At 42.2% G+C, this 18,129-nt stretch overlaps 1 protein-coding gene across 2 annotated transcripts in view; it reads right to left on the bottom strand.

Annotated features, from left to right (window-relative positions):
• The window catches only part of DNAJC5B (DnaJ heat shock protein family (Hsp40) member C5 beta), a 93,032-nt gene that overhangs the window by 31,204 nt on the left and 43,699 nt on the right, over window positions 1-18,129 (bottom strand). The window contains exons 2-8 of one of the 2 annotated variants that reach the window (XM_073331019.1): window positions 9,881-9,922; window positions 9,388-9,455; window positions 8,643-8,703; window positions 8,289-8,370; window positions 7,328-7,457; window positions 5,557-5,764; window positions 4,633-4,763 (exon numbers count right to left, since the gene is read on the bottom strand). In XM_073331019.1, the coding sequence (XP_073187120.1) occupies window positions 4,633-4,739 (107 nt within the window). In that variant the 5' untranslated portion in view covers window positions 4,740-4,763; window positions 5,557-5,764; window positions 7,328-7,457; ... (2 more) ...; window positions 9,388-9,455; window positions 9,881-9,922. The remainder of the gene's footprint in view (window positions 1-4,632; window positions 4,764-5,556; window positions 5,765-7,327; window positions 7,458-8,288; window positions 8,371-8,642; window positions 8,704-9,387; window positions 9,456-9,880; window positions 9,923-18,129) is intronic. The other variant, XM_073331020.1, reaches the window with a different exon arrangement.

Here is an 18,129-nt window from a genome sequence, read left to right on the forward strand (position 1 = left end):
AGGGAACCCCTGTGTACTGAACCCGGCCCTTGCTGCTATCAACTTGGCCTGGCAGAAGGGTTACACTAAAAATGTAGGTATTAAATAAGAGCTATATTCTAGTCTTGATTTTTGTGCAAACCTCCCACTGGGATCAATGGGCTGTGGACTGAGGGGAGAATGTAGTCCTAAATGTATGCCCTGGGTACTGATGATAGGAAAAAAAAATATTTAATTAATTTCTCTGTGTTACTTAGAACTAAGTCAAGAATAGTCTCTTCTCTTCCTTGCTGTAGATTTACTTGGCACAAAGCAATTGTTAAAGGTGTCAAGAAATTAATTCTCAAAATCTTGTTCCATTGTGATGTAACCATGTGACATTTCTATCCTTTCTTAATAAAACACAGGAAACACCTCTGTAATTTGTTCATATATTTTAAAAGAAGCTGACACTCAAACCACTTTTTACACATGGTGATGACTTGGGGCATACGCTGATGCTAGCCATGTCTGCAGCATTCTGAGATGCAGCCTGCATGCTGAACTACATAGCTGTCATGTGACTCAGGAGACTGACGCACCTGCATGCCGTGGTGAGAGGGTATGCTTTCAGCCACAGACCTAGATTCCATAACGTTTTGAACCTAGTTTGCAATAGAAAGGCCTTGGCCTTCGAGGAGTTCCAGTGAACTCTATTGTCTGTACTGGTTTCAGGAGTGATTTGTCCCAATTTACATAGGAGTCCCAGTGCATTGTATGTGGACAGGATGGTGGATATGCTGGATAGGACTGGAGCCTTGGCCTGACCTCTGATCAACCAGTCAGGTACAAGAACACACGGACACCTAATTTTTGTAGATGTGCTGCCATCACCACCATGCACTTCGTGAACAACCAAGGAGCAGCTGGCAGACCAAACAGAAGCACTGTGAACTGATAATGGCAACCATTCACCACAAATCTGAGAAAATTCCAATGGTCATGGTGTATTGTGACATGGAAGTAAGTGTCCTTTAAGTTGAAGGCAGCAAACTAGTCCCCCTGTTCCAGGGAAAGAATAATGGAAGCTAGGGTAATAACGTGGAATTTTATTTTCTTCAGGAATTTGTTAAACTTTCTTAGATCTAAAATAGGCCTGAGGCCTCCTTTTGCCTCAGGAATGAGGAAGTAGCAGGAATAGAAGCCTTTCCCCTGAAGTACCACTGGACTTCTTCTGTGGCCCCTGCCTGAAGAAGAGACTGGACCTCCTGTTGAAGGGCAATCTTGTGTGGGTGGTCCCTGAAGAGGGATGGGGAAAGGGGGGTAGAAATGAACTGGATGTCATATCCCAGTTACATCATGCTTAAGACCACCCCCCGCACCACCACCTCCTCACCCTCCCAGTTTGATGTTAGGTAAACCCAAACACCTAGGAAGTGGAACAAGTGATTGGTAAACAAAAGATGGGAAATTGATGGAACTATGGGAACTTGTACATTGCCTTCAACCAACCCCATCAAAATGCCTGTTTGGATGAGATGACTGGACAGGATGAGCCACTGATGCTGAAGAGACGGGCATTGGAGGGTGCCTTCCATAATCCCTGCCCTTTTTTCTTAGCAGATCTTGGGATCAGGGAGCAAAAACTTGGTGACTGTATGGCTGCTGTGGATGAAACCACTTTCTCTTCATGGGCGGGGTATAAATTCCAGGGGATTTGAGTATCACCCTGGAATCCTTAAGGCTATGAAGGCTGTCATCCATTTTTTCCCAAAAAGAAGCAAGGGACCTTCAAAAGGGAGGTCCTGGATAGTCTGTTGGACATCTAGGGGTAGCCCAGGTGACAGCAACCATGAATACCTTCTCATAACAATAGCTGATGCCATGATTCAAGCAGCCAAGTCTGTACTATCCATACTGTCCTGGAGAGCAGTCCTAGTGACCAGCTTATGCTCTTCAGCCATTACTGCAAACTCCTATCTACAGTTCTCTGGTAACTGGCCTTAAATTTTATAATGTTCTCCCAGAGGGTGAAATCATAGTGACTCAGGAATGGCTTTTGGTTTGCAAATCTGAGTTGTAGACTCCCTGAGGAATAAAGTTTGCAACCAAACAGATCCAGTCTCTGAGTCTTTGCCTTTCGGTGTCAATGCTTGTTGTCCGTGTCTTTCCCACTCATTGGCAGCTGCCACCACAAGAGAACTGGAGGTGGGGGAGATGAGAGTAAAAATGTTCATACCCCTTAGAGAGCACAAAGTACCTCCTCTCAGCTTGATTTACTGTGGGCCGCAAGGAAGGGGGTGTCTGCCAAAGATCCTTGACTGGCTCCAGAATGGCTTCATTAATTGGCAGAGCCACCCTGACTGGGGGTTGCCGATACCAGAATGTCCACCAACTTGTGAGAGCTTTCACACACCTCTTCTGCCTGAATGTTAAGTAGCGAGGCCACCCTTCTCAAAAGATCTTGATAAGCCCTGTGGTCCTTTCGCAGCTGTGAGTCACTTGACAGCTCAATAGCCTCATCTGGTGACAAGAACAAGAAAGCAACAGGTATCTGAGGTGGTGGTTGGTATATGACTTGTGGTGGAGAAACTGCCAGAAACTGCTCGGTACTGGTCTCGGTACCAGGTACTAGGGAATGATGCTCTTGATGCTGATGTCTCGGGTGCATTCTCCATGATAGCAAGCAGAACAGTTGAGGGGAGGTCTTAGCTGGCGGGAGGAGGCCCCATGATGTCCAGAATGCCATTGGTATGGTCTGGAAACCCATCCTAGGCTGGACCATTGACCCTTAGAAGGAGGCCAAAGCTGAGGTTGCTGCATGGCCCATGCTCCCAAAGCTTTTGTGGGGTGGGTATGCTCCCTGTCCTGAATGGGATATAAGTGACCTCACCTCCAAGTCTGAAGAAGAGCCAGATACTTCTGACAATGGAGGGGCAGATCCATTTGGGATTGATGAGAGGTAGCCCGAGTCCAGGGATGGTGGTATCAGGGAAATCATTGTAGGCTTTCCTCTTGACAGCATAGGCTTTTGCAGAGGCCTTCAGTAATAGTACCACAGGATCTCTCGATTCATTGAAGTATGAGCTGTGGGCATCAATACCAGCTGCAGCTTCTTCTACCGGTGATACCACTACTGGGAGGCTAAACAGATCCCTTGCGGCTGTGCGGTGGTTGGAAGCGGCACCGCTTCATGGCTTGGCAAAAGTCTTTCAGGGGATAGCCTCAACAGACCTGGCACAGGCTCTGGAAGTGGCCATCCACTCTTGGCAGGCAATGAGTGTTCCAGGAAGAGCCTTGCCAGGATGGGTTCCTGGCCCAATCCAGTGTCTTTATTAAGACCATAGTCTTATTTATTTATGGCTTATTACAACAATCTGTAACCCATTAACCCCGCTTTTTGTCCTGTACCTGCAGGGGTGTTAAGAGGCCACTTCACCCTGAATGGTCCCTTTGCATATGTGATAACTACTTATGCTAAACTCTCTGTTTGATCTTATATTTGTCTGTGGCTCTCTGAGTACCTTTCCCAGACCTGAGGAAGATCTCTGTGTAGCTCAAAAGCTTGTCTCTCTCACCCATAGAAGTTGGTCCAATAAAAGACTATTTTTGAACATTTTGGCCATACAGTAAGTTATTGACGTTGGAGGGCCTGATTTTACTCTCACTTTTACACCCCAATTTACACCATGTAACTCCCTAGTGTTAGTAAATATTAACTTTTTAATGATTTTGTATGATAAACTCTTATAATTCTTTTATATGCTACCCAAAATCCTTTTTATGTTGTGTATTGATACGTTTAGTGTCCTACATCTATTGAAACTAAAACATTCTTTGTCTTTCAGTTGAAACTAATGGGTGACGGGAAAATGAACTCAATAACAGAATGCGTGTAATAATTTAACCCTATTTACTCTGACTTTAATGCAGTCCAGGTATCCAGGGAAGAGACCCCCCAAACTAATGAAAAAGCGTCTGCACAAGTATGTTATAAGCAAAACCGAATGATTGATAAGGGATACTTCTTAATGCAGATGGGTTCTGTAATGGATGAAATAATGACCCCATTGAAGGATGTTTTTAACTCATTAAGAACTGTCAATTGTCATAGCGGTTAGTACTTATGACCAGATTAGAGATTCCTTTTTGCTCATCAGTCAGGTAAACTGTGGACCATAAAAGACATTCCATTAGTAATTAGGAAAACAGACTATATGATAAAAATAAGGATGGGAAAGTATTTTCCCCTCCAAAATGGAGTTTGTCTCATATCCTATAAAAGGATAGAAGGTTGGGAAGTTACTTTGGAGTGCAGATTAGATTGCCAGCATCTCACCAGTTACAGAGAAGAGAGACACAGAGACCATCTCTTTACCTTGCACCAAAGGTAGTAATGTATCTATTCTTTCAGTATTCTGCATAATGCTGTATTAATCTTTGATTAAATAATTACATTTGAGCCTGTTATTTGACGATCTCAAATCATTATTAAATTCAGATATGCAACAATGGACTTCAGTGCAGTTACTCCTGATTTACACTTCTTTGAATAACTGCTGTTTCTAGGATCTGTTGCCTGGACAGTACATATAATATTGCAGCACAGTAAAACCTATGCTGTTGTGACACAAAACATTTTTGTTGCCTGTGTTTTAGACACTTCTTAAATACCTGTAAGATTTCTTAATTTCTTCATGTGTTGCCCCCTTCTCCAGAGCCAGAATTGCATATAGTGCTTCTCCTGATGTGGATAAAGCCCGTTGCCTTTGTTCATCCATCTTATCTGTGCATTACCAAGACTACTGAGGGGGAAAAAAAGAACAACAGGGATTGCAGATGTAGGGATAATATTTCTTATTGTTAATTTGAATAAGGTTTAATTAGTTTGTAAAGTTACTTTCTAAACTATTTTACATGTAAGTAAATTTGAAAAAGCATATACCTTTCCAAAAAAGCCACAGACCCTTCCTCTCCCCCAAAATACATTATTTTAAAGTGATTTTCAAAATGGCCCCCCCAAAATAAAAATGCTTGGGTTAGGTGCTGAATGTCCCAAATAAAATGCCTGAACCTGCTCTCAATTAAATTATTAGCAAAATTCCCATTAACTTCAATGCATGCAGAATCAGGCCTGAACAGAGTAAAAGGACATTTCAGGATAATTGTTTAGTTTGTTTTCCCCTTCTCTTTCAAGTCCTGCAAGTATAATTGAACCTTCCACTAAGAGCATTGGCTTCTTTCAATGGGATGTTAGCTTTATATCACCCAAGTCACCCTTTTTAGAGCAGATTTCTGACCACTTTTTGCTTCCTGAGCAGCACAAAGTGACTAGACCAGAGGCCAAGGACTGAGCCCAATAAACTATATTATAAAATTAACCTTCTATAGTAATCTTATATGTGTGAAAAGCTGAAGTGAAAGTAGGGGCTCACCTTCAGATGTCATGGTTGTGTCTTATGAATTCTGCCAGAATTATTATACTATAAGAAGTCTGTGATAAATTTGTTACAGGGCCCCTCAGTTGCATGGCGTGAATGAGGGTTAAATGTAGACTAGTCATTGGATGCACTGCTATGCAGATCAATCAGCCATTACCTCATTCCTCCTGCAGGTGGAATTGGCCGCCAAACTACCATCCACAGAGTGGCTCCACTACCACTTCGCAGCATATGAGGAGGTGTGCTCCTGATACCTGAAGAATTTCTTTATATGCTGTTGGCACCTATACTTGGATTTGGTGTTGAGGGAAAGATCTGCCTCTTTGACAACAGAACAGCCACAACAAAGCTCTGATCACAGCAGACTATAACCATAAGAAATATCTACAGTGAGTTGTGGACATGCTTTGGAGATAAACATTTCTGAGAACTAAAAGATTAGTGTGTAAACTAAAACTACTACTGTGCCATTTCTCTCTTCTCACTGCTGAGCTAGAAACATTATCTGGCCTTTATTCATATATTATTTACTAGGCCGCATTTTGGTTCAGATTCAGCTTTGTAACAAATTCAAACTCTTTATCTGTATTCAGTTGTAAAATAAGAGCAAGCATGCCATTAAAAACAAACAAACCCCCCGCCCCAAAAAAACCAAACATCATGTTGGTCAAAAGGTTACACAAGATTACACACAAAAGTAAACTAAACTACGTAATTTTGGCAAAACCTATTTGATTTCCTTAAGGAAACATTATTTACATTTATGATTTCTTTTCATGATTTCTTATTCAAATAAATAAAAGCAAGGTTCAAGATCCTGTGAATTACTGAAATTCAAACATCCAGCTGAAATAAATGTCATGGTGCAAAAGTACCCATTAAATGAATTGAACATACTAAAAAATTAACCATTAAGGAATATGTTATTTCAGGCCTAAAATATTAATTTACTAGCTGCATTACAGTTCCATTTGTTAAGAATCCTATGGCTGTAACAAGTTTAACATGACACTAACATTGGGACCCATCCTGCTCATGCTCGAGTCAATGGGAGAAGGATAAGGCCCACTGACATTATCAAACCTCTCATAACCAGACAACAATATAAAGTCACTGACCTACAACACTATTTAAAAATTCCATTACCCTAAGCTGGATACATTGCACCACAGCAGAGGCAAAAAACAATGGTAAATTAAGATGGATCTTACTTTAAAGGACAGCAAACTAACATAATTTGTACTTTCTCACAAAGCACTGTTTTTAATATTTTGTTATTGTCACTAAATTTTCAAGAACTTGATCAGCTGTGCAAACTTTTAGACACTAACAAAGTCATCTTGATCATCCTTCAGTTGTAATCAATGGGAGTTTTGCCTGCTTACTCTTAGTTATCCTATAAAAATATGATCATAATAATAATAGATTTAGATGATTAAAAACAGTCAAATCCAGTTTTCTAGAGCAAGTTAAAGTTTCTTTATTAACAAAGATAAAGATAGGCACAGTTCCTATTTTAGTACCAGATCCTATACCCTATCACTGAGATACATTAGAACCCTGTTTTTAGAATGAAATATTTTTGTTTCAATGGAATAAAGAAAGGAGAATATTGTTTACTTCCATGAAAGCTGACACAATATTTAAAAAGACGAGTGAAATATTGGTAAACAATTACAAATCTCATTCTCATTTAAGATAATATGACTTTTAAATTACTACATTTTCAATTTATTTAGATTTATGTTAAGTATTTATGACAAAAAATAAGCTATTGTGGTTCTAATAACGTATCTGTTTCTAAAACTGCTGGAACAAAGTCTTATCTAGATAACATGATCAACTCAGTGTCTTGACAATTTTTGTTAGTGATCTATTAACTCAGAAGGAAAGAAAGCAAGAACCAACAGAAGAAAGTGTTTCCATACCTGAAGCACTGTCCTATCCAAGAAGGCTGCTGCTTTTCATTCCTCACATTCAGGGTTAAACAGGTCATTGGAGTCTGGTTACTATTTTTTTTCTTAGTCTAGTATCCAATTGGTTCTCCCTCTGGAAGACCTATGAAAGAATGAATAAAAAATTCATGAACATAAAGGTTGCTATTACGTGACAGCCTATGACACCAAAAATATACTATATTCATGTTTGATTATGTTTCATCCCTTGTTGTGCTGTGTCCAGCTCTAATAGATGTATTGAGTTTGTTGGGTTTCCTCCATCAGTGTTTTCAAGTTGTCTAGACACTGAACCCTCACTTTAAGACTCATTTTTCTAATGTCAGCGATATAATTTCACCACATATTTACTTCCAAAACAACACTGGTGATGTGCTACAGGGGGTGCTCCTCATTAAAACTCCATAATCAAACAGAAGGGAGGTTTGGCATGACTTAGCTGCCTCCGTTGGAGCCCACCTCTTGTTTGCCAGAGATACCTTTTTTTGTGGAGCTCATTAAAAAAAGTCTGAAGAGTTATTAGTTTGTCTTTGGAATGGAGCAGATTGAACCAAATGTCAGGTACAAAAATAAATAAATAAATTCCCAAAGGAGGGCATCCTTGAACTCCCTGAAAGGTCTTTACCCCTCATATATTTATATAGACTGAACTATATGAAATATAGGTTACAGTCTTGCAAATGGATTCTTGGAGCCCCACTGAGGTCATAGGCCAGTAAAGTCAGTGCAGACAAAGATCTAACTGCCTGGATCCAACTGCAGGAATAGAGCTATACTCTCTCAATATTTCAAGGACAAAGTATAATAATTTCCAGGAGAGATATATAATATCTATTGGTGTAGTGGTGCTGCCTTCCACCTTGACTGTGATTATTAGAAAGTGTGTTTATTTTAAAAAAGGAAGCAAGATTTTTACATTCTCCTTGTACTCAACTGTATTGTTTTTCTTCAAACATTCCACTGTTTTTCTTCAAACATTCACCCTAGGATAGGGACCAAGCTTGGAAAATTTCAACCTGAAAGATTAAAGTTTCAGATATTTATGGGAGACTGAAAATAGGGTTGGAATGATTTTTAAAAAAAACTTTAACTACAGCAGATGCTGTCACTCCTGTTATTTTGTATAAACACACAAAACTAGCTTGTCCATTCAGCTTGCTTGTTTTCAAATTTCAAATGATTTTATGTAAAGACAATTACTATAGACTGAATATATTTTAGAAAGAGAGAAAGAAAGAAAACAAGTTTAATAAACTGGTTATCTATTGGCCCGGTCAGAATAACATACCTTATCACATAAATAACTTTTGCCAGAAATCTTTGGAATCCTATGAGTTTCTTCATACATCCTGTTATCAAGAAAAATATTACCATCATTCTGGGTTAAAAGTTAAACATATTATTCTGTGTGATAACAGCTCCCTCTAGTGTTAAAATCTACCTTTGTAAACTTTAATAGTTTCTTTTTAACACCATTTTTAGGTGTTTTTTGTTTTGTTTAGTTTTTGTGATGGATCTCCCACCAGAACAAACTTAGCCCTACAAGTCTAGGATTTGCTCATTGGAAATGTCGTATATCCCAATCACTGTCTCAATAATCTTTGGACCACTCAGCATTTCATAATCTATCAGAGCTCTTTAGTTCCTGATAACATACACCACTTTGAAGTGTAAGAAATGTAGTCTAATATCTCACTTATATTTCAAATTAGATATCATAGGAGACTCTCATTTGCATATTAACTTCTGAGAAGTTTGAAAAGTGGCCAAAACTGGCTTTAGGTAGCTTCTGACGAGTGCCATGTCATACAAGCAGAAGCAGAGCAAATCAAGCTGAATCCTCTTCCAGCCTGGCCCTTCCATTTTCCTTACACTTTCCCTGGTTTGTAACAGACTAATAGGGTATGAGCCTGGACCTGGTAAGAGAGATAGAAAGTCATTGGCATCAAGTATTACATGCCCACTGCCTGACTAAACCCTTAGGTCATTCTCCTCCCTGGGCAAGGAGAGAAGAGAGAAAGGACAGCCTTTACCTCAGTTTTCTCAGCATGCCTGATAGACAATCCCAGGCCTTCCTACTCCTGGTTTCTTCTCCCCAGTCCTATGATAAAAAGGAGAGACGATACCCTTGGTTTTACAGAGACAGGAATCTGAAGAGTGAGATAAGAGGTAATGGTGGTGGTATGTGTGAGGTGACTTGAAAAGTAAGTGATCTGCATAAGTGTGGGGGGTGGCCAACCTGGCAAAGTGAGTGGGTAGGTGGATTTTTGCAGAAATGGTGGTTTCTGTGGAAAAAGTGACTGAAGCATGAGTGGCATAAGCCATGATGAGGTTGACTGCTAAGAGAATGAGGTTGACTGCTAAGAGAGTGAGAATATGGGGGAGTGGAGTACGCATTGATGCTGTGTACTAATTACTTCAACAACCAGATTCCTAGAGTGGAAGCTATAATGGACGGAATACTTTTGGAGCTTCTTACTGGCCTTACCTGCTGCCCCTCTATACCTCAGTTACTCACTCACTCACCTGCATTGTTGCCCCTACTTTTGTTACTTCGCCTTTGATCTTCTGGTAAGATATATTTGAAATATAAAAGAAAATGATCAAAATTTATTATAATGGTTACAGAACTGTTACAGGAATTAAAAACATTATTTTGACAAATGCTTATTAAACAAGTTTGTTAAAAATAAATAAGGAGAAGATGGCAAATGGTGGAGATTGGTGAAAAAAATGGAATGAGGATCTCACTTTTGCACTTTTGACTCAGTCCCACTAAACCCTGACCCTGGCCTAGGAACCGTGTTTGGCTTTACAGACAATGATGAGTCTGCAAAGCAAGGAAGTTCATAGTGGCTATGACTAGCTGCCCTTTTTTTATTATTATTTCCTCTCTTCAGCTGAGCTCTGCTTAAAATGTGCTTGAGTGTTTGTCCCCTTATTGAATTATATTGCAAGTTATTTAGGAGATTATCTCAAAATCCTCTGAAAACGGAGAATTATTCTAAGGCACTTATCTCAGGAACTTCTTTAGCCCCATGTCATCTTGGTAAACTTGTTGTACCAATAAAATAAAAACCAGCAGGATCTTATTAAAGGGAAAAAGGCAAAACACCACATTTATTGTGAATACAGAAAGAATCATAGTAAGCAGTTAGTTATAGATATAACATTCCATTCAATCTCATATTTATTCTCACATTCATTCATACAAACACACACACACACACACACACATACACACACACAGGTTCTGCAAGGTTGTTATCATAGTTACCAGCCTTAGAGTTGCTCATGCCAAGCCACTGGCCAGGTGGCCTGGACATGAGGAGGGAGCAGGGCCTTGTCAGATGCTCATCTGATGCTCCTGGAAGTTGGTTTGCAGAATCAGACCCCCCAAAGTTCTCACTTTTTAGAGTCTATTTTTATAGGAATTTCTTCCTATGCCAGTCTATGGGAATTGCTTCATCATGCTGTTGCTGAATCAATCAGCAGATAGCACATTCCTGACGGCTCCAAGATGTTATCTTGTTCTTTGGTTCTCCCATCCTTGAGGCTGTTGGGTGGATTCCAGTCTGCCCTCCGGGTGGGGTCCTCTGGTTATTTCCACTTGACGCCTTCTTCAGCCGATGGACACTGGATTCTTAGGCTGGCACCTCCCTGATCATTCAGTTATTATCCACACCAAGCATCCATCCACATACATCCTCTATCTCTATTTTAATCACAATGGTTAATACAACAAAAGGGTGGGGAGTCTCTGGGTGCTGTTTCTGTTGTTAGAGTATTGCTTTGAGTCTCTCTCTCTTGTGAATTGCTTTGAGAACAGACTCTGTCTTAGAATGTACTAACACAATTAGCAGCTTGCAAGTTTCACACATAGAGGGAGAGAAACAGTACCAAAACCCAAGAGACCTCTTAATTAGTAATACCCTGGAATTTAAACTCTGGGGAATCAAACTCATTTGTGATTTTAATACAGAACTTCTTTAATATGATCCAACAAACTCTGTAATTATACTAGAAATGAGGCTTTTATTACCAAAGCTTTGTCTTTTACAGAATTGTTACTTACTATATTATGGCTTCAAAAACAATTCCATCATTTAATGAATGGCTGATTTTTAAAGCAGCTATATATAATCTCTCTATTCTATGTCATTAGAAAGAAGGCATTCAGTCTGATAACCCATCTGCAATCATATCCATGCAAAAGAAATAATTATGCGTAAAGGACCATTCAAGTCTTTGAATTCTCTGGACATATTGTGACGTACTTGTGCTACTGTTCATGCAGAATGTCTCAATTCAGATGAACAGCAAGTTTTTAATAATCCTTCAGAACAAATAAATTGTATAAAAATTTGGTAAAATGAAGGAATATGAACTTTGCATGAACAATCTGCTATATGTTTAAATTTCTCATGACATGATCTCCATAATTTTACTCAAAAAGTTATTCACAGTGCATCTTCCTAGATAATCCATATAAAATTAGTTCAAAAGCTGTTGGACTGCATGGCATGTACTCGATACAATATATATTTTTCCTGGAAATGAAAGCAAAGTTTGACACTGAGACAAGAATTTTTTAATTTCCTGTCAGAGCTGGGCTGTGGGAGGCCTGTGTGCACCAGTCAGTTATCATGTCACCAAGAGGTGAGTAGTGGGGTCAGGATCAAACCAAGCTGGGTCAGGATACCCGGAAGTCAGAGTCAGGTACCAGATTACAGACAGCAGGGAAGTAGCAGAGTCAGGGTCGAGCCAGGTTGGGAGCCAGAGTCAAGGTTCAATCAAGGTAAGGTTTAGAAGAGATGCAGGCAGGTAGTCTGCATCATTGCTAAGACAGCTCCCCATGATGGCTTCCTGATTTATATACCAAGATGAGCCCATCAGTGGGCTGTGAGGGACCACCACTAAGGTCCGGTAGGGTGGTACTTCCTGCAGTTTCTAGCTTCAGAAGGTCCGTCAGTGGAAACGCAGCTTGAGCTTCCAATGGTGATGCTGAAGCATCGGCTGCTCAGAATCCCTATGGTTCCATTCCTGCAGGCTCTGACAGTACCATTACAAATATATTTCAACCTTTTCAGTATGGCAACCATATTCATTTCAGTCTGTAATTTAGGAGAAAATCCCCAAGCAAGGCGGGCCCTAGTAAAGTTCTGCTGAGCAGAGACTGGTGGGGCAGAATCTGGGGAGTCCACGTGAGGGCGTGTATATCTCCTGAGCATTGAGAAGCACAGATCTGTGGTGGCTTTCAGAGCACCTCTGCAGAAGAGAGCTTTGCAGGCAGGTGAGGGGAAGGAAGCAATATACAGATCCAAGAGACTCCTCCCCAACACATATGGGACATATTCAGCACAGAGGCTACCCCAGCCCTGCTGATCGAGTAGTGTCTGAAAGGCAGTTCTATTGCTGCCCAGTAGGTTGGCAAATGGCAAGGATTCCATTCTCCCACAGCTCCTGAGAAGATTCCCAGCACACAACTGAATTGCTTGGACAGTGGGCTGTGAAAAGGATTTGGGTAAAGTGTTCTTAAATTGTTACATATCCTACAGAAAATGAAAAAAGATATTGCCATTGCAAGACAGCACACATATCAGGTGGGATTTTCAAAGCTAACTAAGGGATATGGGCACCAGATCTGAATTAATTTCTAATGGGAATTGGGCATCCAGACCCCTAAAGCAGCCTAGAAAATCTCAGCCATCTTGTGCAAGTCAATATTTTTTATTGGATGCAGTTTAGAAATTCTCTATGAAAACATAAGTGGTTGTATAGAATAATTCCCCAGGTTACAAAATGTGTCAGCTCCTTCAATCAGTGCTATGATTGGTAATATACCATTTATGTGTCCAGTAATTCAATCACCACCCTTACAGATAATTGTCTAACTAAAATGGAAAAGAACAGAAAAAGAGAAGACTCACTCTATATTTTATTGACTAACCCTATGCTGGCTCAAAGCTATGAAAGGATTCCTCTATGGGTTTGCCTTCAATACAACATCAACACATGCTAGCTGGTTAAATTGAAACCTAAGTTTCCCCATAGCTTCAACTTAACAGGCTGACACTTGTTAAAGTCTACACTATCTTGTCTATGTCAAAGTTTTAGAAGTTACTTTGCACATTCTAATAACGCACTTTTAAATTCTAGTCCAGATAAACCCTATCAGAGCAAATTTTTGGCTTCCCCTTTAGAGCAAATTTCCAGCTGTTTTGAGCTGCTGAGGAAATGCAAAGCAGCGAGATCAGGTACTGAGGACTGGGGTCTGTATGTACTTTTTACAGTGATTTTAATCGTGATTATCTCTGAATCTATCATACACAAGTTGTCTACTATTTTCCAATTGGCTAGCATTGGGGAATAAGAATCATAGAAATGTAGGACTGGAAGGGACCTCAACAGGTCATTTAATCCAGTCCCCTGCACTCGGGGCAAGACTATGTAATAACTAGAACAGCTGTTTGTCTAACGGGTTCTTAAAAACCTCCAATGATGGAGATTCCACAACCTCCCTAGGCAATTTGTTTCAGTGCTTAACTACCTTGACAGTTAGGAAGTTTTTCTTATGTCCAACCTAAACCTCCCTTACTGCAATTTAAGTCCATTGCTTCTTGTCCTACCCTCAGAGGTTAACAAGAACAATTTTTTACCCTCCTCCTTGTAACAACCTTTTATGTACTTGAAAACTGTTATCATACCCCCGCCCCCCACTCTCTTCTCTTCTCTTCTCTTCTCTTCTCTTCTCCAGACTAAACAAATGCAGCTTTTTCAATCTTTCATCATAGGTCATATTTTCTAGACCTTTAATCATATCTGTAGCTTTTCTGTGGACTTTCTCCAACTTGTCCACATCTTTCCTGAAATGTGGTGCCCCAAACTGGACACAATACTCCAGCTGAAGCCTTATCAATGCAGGATGGAATGGAAGAATTACTTGTGTGATGCTTACAACATTCCTGCTAATACATTCCAGAATGATGTTTGCCTTTTTTGCAACAGTGTTACACTGTTGACTCATATTTAGCTTGTGATCCACTATAACCCCCAGATCCTGCTCTGCATTACTCCTTCCTAGGCAGTCATTTCCCATTTGGTATGTGTGCAATTGATTGCTCCTTTCTAAGAGGAGTACTTTGCATTTGTCCTTCTTGAATTTCATCCTATTTATTTTGGATCATTTCTCCAGTTTGTCCAGATCATTTTGAATTTTAATTCTATCCTCCAAAGCACTTGCAACCCCTCCCAGCTTGGTATCATCCGCAAATTTTGTAAGTGTACTCTCTATGCCATTATCTAAATCACTGATGAAGATATTGAACAGAACTGATCCCTGTGGGACCCCACTTGATATGCCCTTCCACCTTGACTGTGAACCACTGATAACCAATATTCTCTCTAATTTTTTATATCCATGTGCAAAATGAATTTTGTTATGTGCACCAATATGGAGATGATGTGTGGTGGGGGTGGGGCCAAGAGGTTTGGAGTGTGGGAAGGGGCTCAGGGCTGGGGCAGAGGATTGGGGTTCAGGGGGTGTGTGGGCTCTGGGGTGGGCCGGGATAAGGGGTTTGGGGCAAAGGAGGGGGCTCAGGGCTAGGACAGAGGGTTGGGCTTGGGGTGCAGGCAGGGGGGTGAGGGCTCTGGCTGGGGGTGCAGGCTCTGGGTGGGGCCGGGGATGAGGGGTTTGGGGTATGGGAGAGGGCTTAGGGCTGGGGAAGAGGGTTGGGGTGTAGGGTGTGAGGGCTCTGGCTGGGAGTGAGGGCTCTGGGGTGGGGCCAAGGATGAAGAGTTTGGGGTGCAGGCTGCCCTGGAGCTGGGGCGAGAGGACTCCCCCCAGCCCTCTCCCCGCCAGCAGCAGCTCCGGCACCTCTTCCCACTGGCAGCTCTGAGGGAGAGGTGCTTCTTTCCACCAACAGCAGCTCCAGGGCTGGGGGAGAGGCGCCTCTCCCCGCTGGCAGGAGTTCTGGGGTTGGGGGAGAGGCCCGTGGCAGCCCTGCATGCCCAAACCAGCTCCCTTCCCTGCCCACTCCCTACCTCTCTCCATCTAGGTTGTATTTCCCTAGTTTCTTTATGAGAAGGTCTTGCAAGACAGAATCAAAAGCCTTACTAAAGTCAAGATATACCACATTTCCACTTTCCCCCCATCCACAAGTCTTGTTACCCTGCCAAAGAAAGCTATTAGATTGATTTAACATTATTTGTTCTTTACAAATCCATGCTGAATTTTAGGGCTGACCTTAGGGAAAATGGCACCTGAGTAAACTTGTATTTTGGCATCCCCACATTGCTCCTGGCCCTTGTGGGCTCCCTGTGTGCCCCATCACCCGAGGGACCACTGCCTCCCCCCAGTGGTAAATTTGTATTGAAAGAGGTGCCGGAGCTCAGCCCTGGCACAAATTAAGCACTGGGTTGGCATCTGGAGAGTGGCGGCACCTGGCCGGGTCACCAGCTCTGACAGCAGTGCCACCACCACTGGCATAGTATATGATGTATTACCACCCTTTCTTCTGTGCTGCTGAGGGTGGCAGCACTCCCTTCAGAGCTGGGCACACAGCCAGCAGCCGCTGCTCTCCTGCCACCGAGCTCTGAAGGAAAAAAAAAACAGAGAACCACTAAGGGTATGTCTACACTACGAAATTAGGTCGATTTTATAGAAGTCGATCTTTAGAAATCGATTTTATACAGTCCATTGTGTACGTCCCCACTAAGCGCATTAACTCGGCGGAGTGCATCCTCAATACCATGGCTAGCATTGACTCACGGAGCGGTGCACTGTGGTGCACTATCCCACAGTTCCCGCAGTCTCTGCTGCCCATTGGAATTCTGGGTTAAGCTCCCAATGCCAGATGGGGCAAAAACATTGTCAAGGGTGGTTTTGGGTACATGTCGTCAATCTCCCCTCCCTCCCTCCCTTCTTCCCTTCCTCCATGAAAGCAACAGCAGACAATCATTTCACGCCTTTTTTCCTGGGTTACCTGTGCAGACACCATAGCACGGCAAGCATGAAGCCCTCTCAGCTCACTGCTGCTGTTGTGAGCATTGTAAACACCTTGTGCATTATCCTGTAGTATGTGCAAAACCTGGCTAAGAGACACCAGCACGAGGATGATTGTGAGGAGGACATGGACACAGACATTCCTGAAAACACGGGCTGTGACAGTTGGGACATCATGGTGGCAGTGGGGCCGGTTGATACAGTGGAATGCTGATTCTCGGCCTGGCAAACAAGCACAGACTGGTGGGACTGTTTAGTGTTGCAGGTATGGGATGATTCACAGTGGCTGCGAAACTTTTGCATGCGTAAGGCCACTTTCCTTGAACTTTTTGAGTTGCTTTTCCCCACTCCGAAGCACAGGAATACCAAGATCAGAGATGCCCTGACAATTGAGAAGTGAGTGGCGATAGCCCTGTGGAAGCTTTCAACGCCTGACTGCTACAGGTCAGTTGGGAATCAATTTGGAGTGGGCAAATCTATTGTGGGAACCGCTGTGATCCAAGTAGGCAATGCAATCATTGACATTCTGTTATCAAGGTTAGTGACTCTGGGAAATGTGCAGGTCATACTGAATGGCTTTGTTGCAATGGGGTTCCCTAACTGTGGTGGGGTGATAGATGGAACACATATCCCTATCTTGGCACCGGACCACCTTGCCAACCAGTACGTAAACTGCAAGGGGTACTTTTCAATGGTGCTGCAAGCACTGGTGGATCAACATGGGACGTTTCACCGACATTAACGTGGGATGGCCGGGAAAGGTGCATGACGCTCGCATCTTTAGGAACTCCAGGCTGTTCAAGAAGCTGCAAGAAGGGACTTACTTCCCAGACCAGAAAATTACCATTGGGGATGTTGAAATGCCAATAGTTATCCTTGGGGACCCAGCCTTCCCCTTGCTCCCATGGCTCATGAAGCTGTACACAGGCAGCCTGGACAGTAGTAAGGAGCAGCTCAACTTTTTGGTGAGCAAGTACAGAATGGTGGTAGAATGTGCCTTTGGAAATTTAAAAGCTTGCTGGCGCTGTTTGCTGACGAGGTTAGACCTCAGTGCAACCAATATTCCCATTGTTATTGCTGTTTGCTCCATAATATCTGTAAGAGTAAGGGGGAGATCTTTATGGTGGGGTGGGAGGTTGAGACAAATCACCTGGAAGCCGATTTTGAGCAGCCAGACACCAGGGCGTTTAGAAGAGCACAGCTAGGCGTGCTGCACATCAGAAAAGCTTTGAAAACCAGTTTCATGACTGGCCAGGCTATGGTGTGACAGTTGTGTGTGTTTTTTCTTGATGCAAACCTGCCCCCTTTGTTGATTTTAATTCCCTGTAAGCCAACCACCGTCCCCCCCTTCAATCACAGCTGGCAAAGGAAATAAAGTCACTATTGTTTTGAAACCATGCATTCTTTCTTTAATTGAAAAAAAAGTGAGATAACTGACAAGGTAGCCTGTGTCAGGTGGAGGAGGAGGGAAGGACAAGGCCACATTTTTGATTTGTAGCCACACTACAAATCAAAACTTTTTGAATGACAGCCTTCTGTTGCTTGGGCCATCCTCTGGAGTGGAGTGGCTGGGTGCCCAGAGCCTTCCCCCCCATGTTCTTGGGCATCTGCATGAGGAGGATATGGAACTTGGGGAGAAGGGCAGGTGGTTACACAATGGATGCAGTGGGGTTCTGTGCTCTTGTTGGCTTTCCTGCAGCTCCACCAGATGCCTCATCATGTCCTTTTGCTCCCGCATTAATCTCAGCATCACCTCCTGCCTCTGCTTATC

The sequence above is a fragment of the Lepidochelys kempii genome, chromosome 2 (genome assembly GCF_965140265.1).
Source record: "Lepidochelys kempii isolate rLepKem1 chromosome 2, rLepKem1.hap2, whole genome shotgun sequence".
Classification (NCBI taxonomy): domain Eukaryota; kingdom Metazoa; phylum Chordata; order Testudines; family Cheloniidae; genus Lepidochelys; species Lepidochelys kempii.